The 2,879-nt window shown below is 60.3% G+C and overlaps 1 protein-coding gene across 1 annotated transcript; it reads left to right on the top strand.

Annotated features, from left to right (window-relative positions):
- The first annotated feature begins 1,470 nt into the window (after window positions 1-1,470).
- Window positions 1,471-2,871, top strand: YWHAG (tyrosine 3-monooxygenase/tryptophan 5-monooxygenase activation protein, gamma). Its single transcript, XM_010193828.1, has 2 exons — window positions 1,471-1,560; window positions 2,127-2,871. The coding sequence occupies exons 1-2, from the start codon at window positions 1,471-1,473 to the stop codon at window positions 2,781-2,783; spliced, it is 747 nt and encodes a 248-aa protein (XP_010192130.1). The 3' UTR covers window positions 2,784-2,871.
- The last annotated feature ends 8 nt before the right edge of the window (window positions 2,872-2,879 follow it).

Genomic DNA, 2,879 nt, shown 5'->3' with positions numbered 1-2,879 from the left:
GAAACTGCTGGAGCTGGAAGCTGTCGCTGTTGGATGCTCCATTTACAGCTGGAGGTAGGAGTGAGCCAGGCTGGGATTTCTGGATGTTTCTGCTCCCCGTTCCCGTACTCAAAGCAGGGCGAGGCCCTGGGTAACCTGGTGGAGTATTGAAGATCTCCAAGGACAGACAACCCGTGAGCTCTAGGGCAGGGGGACTCCTCCTCTGGGCTCCAGCGTCTTTCAAAGATGGCTTTAGCCTCGCAGCGTCTTTAATTTATGTTTGTGCGGGTGTCACTCGGAAGGAAGAATGAATGGAGTCATCTCAAAGTTGTTAAGGCTTGTAGAAATACGGACATCTGGAGACCAGAGACCAGGCTGGGAGCTGCCTCAGCACGCTGCCCTGCACACCTTGGCCTGTGCTGATGGCCACAGGACGCCCTGTCCTCTCTGACGCGACACCCCGGTCCCCCAGCCACCTCCTGCCCTTGGTGCAGGGGGCAGTTGTGCCTGGTTTAGGTGTGTAAGGGGCTCCATGCCTGGTTTAGGGGTGTAAAGGGGGCTCTGTGCCTGGTTTAGGGGTGTAAAAAGGGCTCTGTGCCTGGTTTAGGGGTGTAAAGGGGCTCCATGCCTGGTTTAGGGGTGTAAAGGGGCTCCGTGCCTGGTTTAGGGGTGTAAAGGGGCCTCTGTGCCTGGTTTAGGGGTGTAAAGGGGCTCCGTGCCTGGTTTAGGGGTGTAAAGGGGCCTCTGTGCCTCATTTAGGGGTGTAAAGGGGCTCTGTGCCTGGTTTAGGGGTGTAAAGGGGTCTGTGTGGAGCTGGGCTGTTTGCTGGTTCCCCTGCCAGGCTGTGGAGCATCTCATGGAGCAGCCCAGGTCCCTGCAATAGTGGGAAGTGGGAAAGGAGGCTTTTCCGGCTGCCTCAGCATCAAGGAAAGGCGTAGGGGGGTCTGGATCAGCACAGCAGGGTTTTGGGGGGCAGATCACAGCCGAACCGCTGCAGGGGAAGCTGCGGGCAGGCAATGAGCAGGGCAACGTGGTGTGAGCGAGGACGAGTCATTGCAGGCCACACAAGGGAGGTCCTGGGCTGGGCCATCCTGCACCTTCCACGTGAGCCCTCGCCCTGCTCATCACCACCGTGGCCATGGAGAGCAAACCTCGTCCTCGTGAAAATGCCTCCCTGTGCGCAGAAGCCTTTCAGATCCAAACCATTGCCTAATCCCAATGGGTCCCCGCTCCTCTGGAGTGCTCCTGGGGTGTGTGTGTGGCAGGGCAGCGCGTCCCAGGACGGTATCCAGGCTCAAGGTGCTGCTTGGCAGCGGTGGCTGCCCCAGCACGGCACAACCCGGACCCTGCAGCGTCCTGGGCTGCTGCACCCACTGCGAGGACGCAGAGACCCACAGCCAGGGCACGGCACGGGGACAAGGGGGTGCGTGTGGGGCTGGGCAGCTGGTGCTGTGGGAGCTGGAATGGGGTTACCGCAGGATCAAGCGCGGCATGTCCCGGTGTCGGCCGAAGCGGCGTTTGGCAGCTGCTTTGGGAGAGGGCCCCGTGCTCCGTCGTCTCCCCGATCCCTCTGCTGCCGCGGTGCGGGGCGGGCAGGAGTGGTGCTGTGTGTGAACACTCTTGTCCTCAGCGAGGAAAATCCCGTGTGGGCAGCGCGTACTCTCGCCACGTGGGCTCTGAAGTCCTTGTCTGCGCAGATGCCTGAGGCCGCTGCGGTTTCAACATCTAACGTGTGCTGTAGGCATCTCGGAAGCGTGCCCTGTGCTTGCGGGAAGCGGAAAAGATGAGCGCTCCACAGCCACGGTGCTGTTAATCCGTGTGGATTAACAGTGACGCTCCCGACGCCGGACCATGTCCACCCTCGCGCTTTGCTTGTCCATGAAGCCCAACTCTCATCCCGCAGGTGAAAGGCGTCTCTTTCCAGGAAGATTTTTCTGGAAAACACTGGACTTCTAAGAGATGGAGACCACCTGGAGTAAACCCATCCTGTCCCCTTTTGCTGGGGGACCGGACCACGGCGCGATGTCCCCGCCGGCCGCCTTCTGCCTCTCGCTGGAGATGCACGGGAGCACCCAACGTGTGACAGGAAGGTGAAGTGATGGGGTTTAACCCAAGTGTCTCTCTTCTCTCTCCCTCTCTCTGTGCAGGTGACAGAGCTGAACGAGCCCCTTTCCAACGAAGAGAGGAACCTGTTGTCCGTCGCCTACAAAAACGTGGTGGGGGCGCGGCGCTCGTCTTGGCGAGTGATCAGCAGCATCGAGCAGAAGACCTCTGCCGATGGGAACGAGAAGAAGATCGAGATGGTCCGCGCCTACCGCGAGAAGATCGAGAAGGAGCTGGAGGCGGTGTGCCAGGACGTGCTGAGCCTGCTGGACAACTACCTGATCAAGAACTGCAGCGAGACGCAGTACGAGAGCAAAGTCTTCTACCTGAAGATGAAAGGGGACTATTACCGCTACCTGGCCGAGGTGGCCACCGGTGAGAAGAGGGCGACGGTGGTGGAGTCCTCCGAGAAGGCCTACAGCGAGGCCCACGAGATCAGCAAGGAGCACATGCAGCCCACCCACCCCATCCGGCTGGGGCTGGCGCTTAACTACTCGGTTTTCTACTACGAGATCCAGAACGCGCCGGAGCAGGCCTGCCACCTGGCCAAGACGGCCTTCGACGACGCCATCGCCGAGCTGGACACCCTCAACGAGGACTCCTACAAGGACTCAACGCTCATCATGCAGCTCCTCCGCGACAACCTCACGCTCTGGACGAGCGACCAGCAAGACGACGACGGCGGCGAAGGCAACAACTAAAACCCCCTCGATGGACTGGCAGCCGCACGCTGATGCTAACTACTGCAGTCTTTCTTTTTGTCCCACGAGTTTGGGGGGGGGAGGGCCCAGGGGTTG

The sequence above is a fragment of the Mesitornis unicolor genome, unplaced genomic scaffold (genome assembly GCF_000695765.1).
Source record: "Mesitornis unicolor isolate BGI_N332 unplaced genomic scaffold, ASM69576v1 scaffold10471, whole genome shotgun sequence".
NCBI classification, from domain to species: Eukaryota; Metazoa; Chordata; class Aves; order Mesitornithiformes; family Mesitornithidae; genus Mesitornis; species Mesitornis unicolor.
The sequence above is the reverse complement of the archived record's forward strand: the minus strand, read 5'-3'. Positions and strand labels throughout refer to the sequence as shown.

Coding starts and splice junctions, on each gene's coding strand:
- YWHAG (XM_010193828.1), top strand. CDS start 1,471: ATGTCCCGGTGTCGGCCGAAGCGGCGTTTGGCAGCTGCTTTGGGAGAG. Junction 1,561..2,126: donor CCGATCCCTCTGCTGCCGCG/GTGCGGGGCGGG, acceptor CTCTCTGTGCAG/GTGACAGAGCTGAACGAGCC.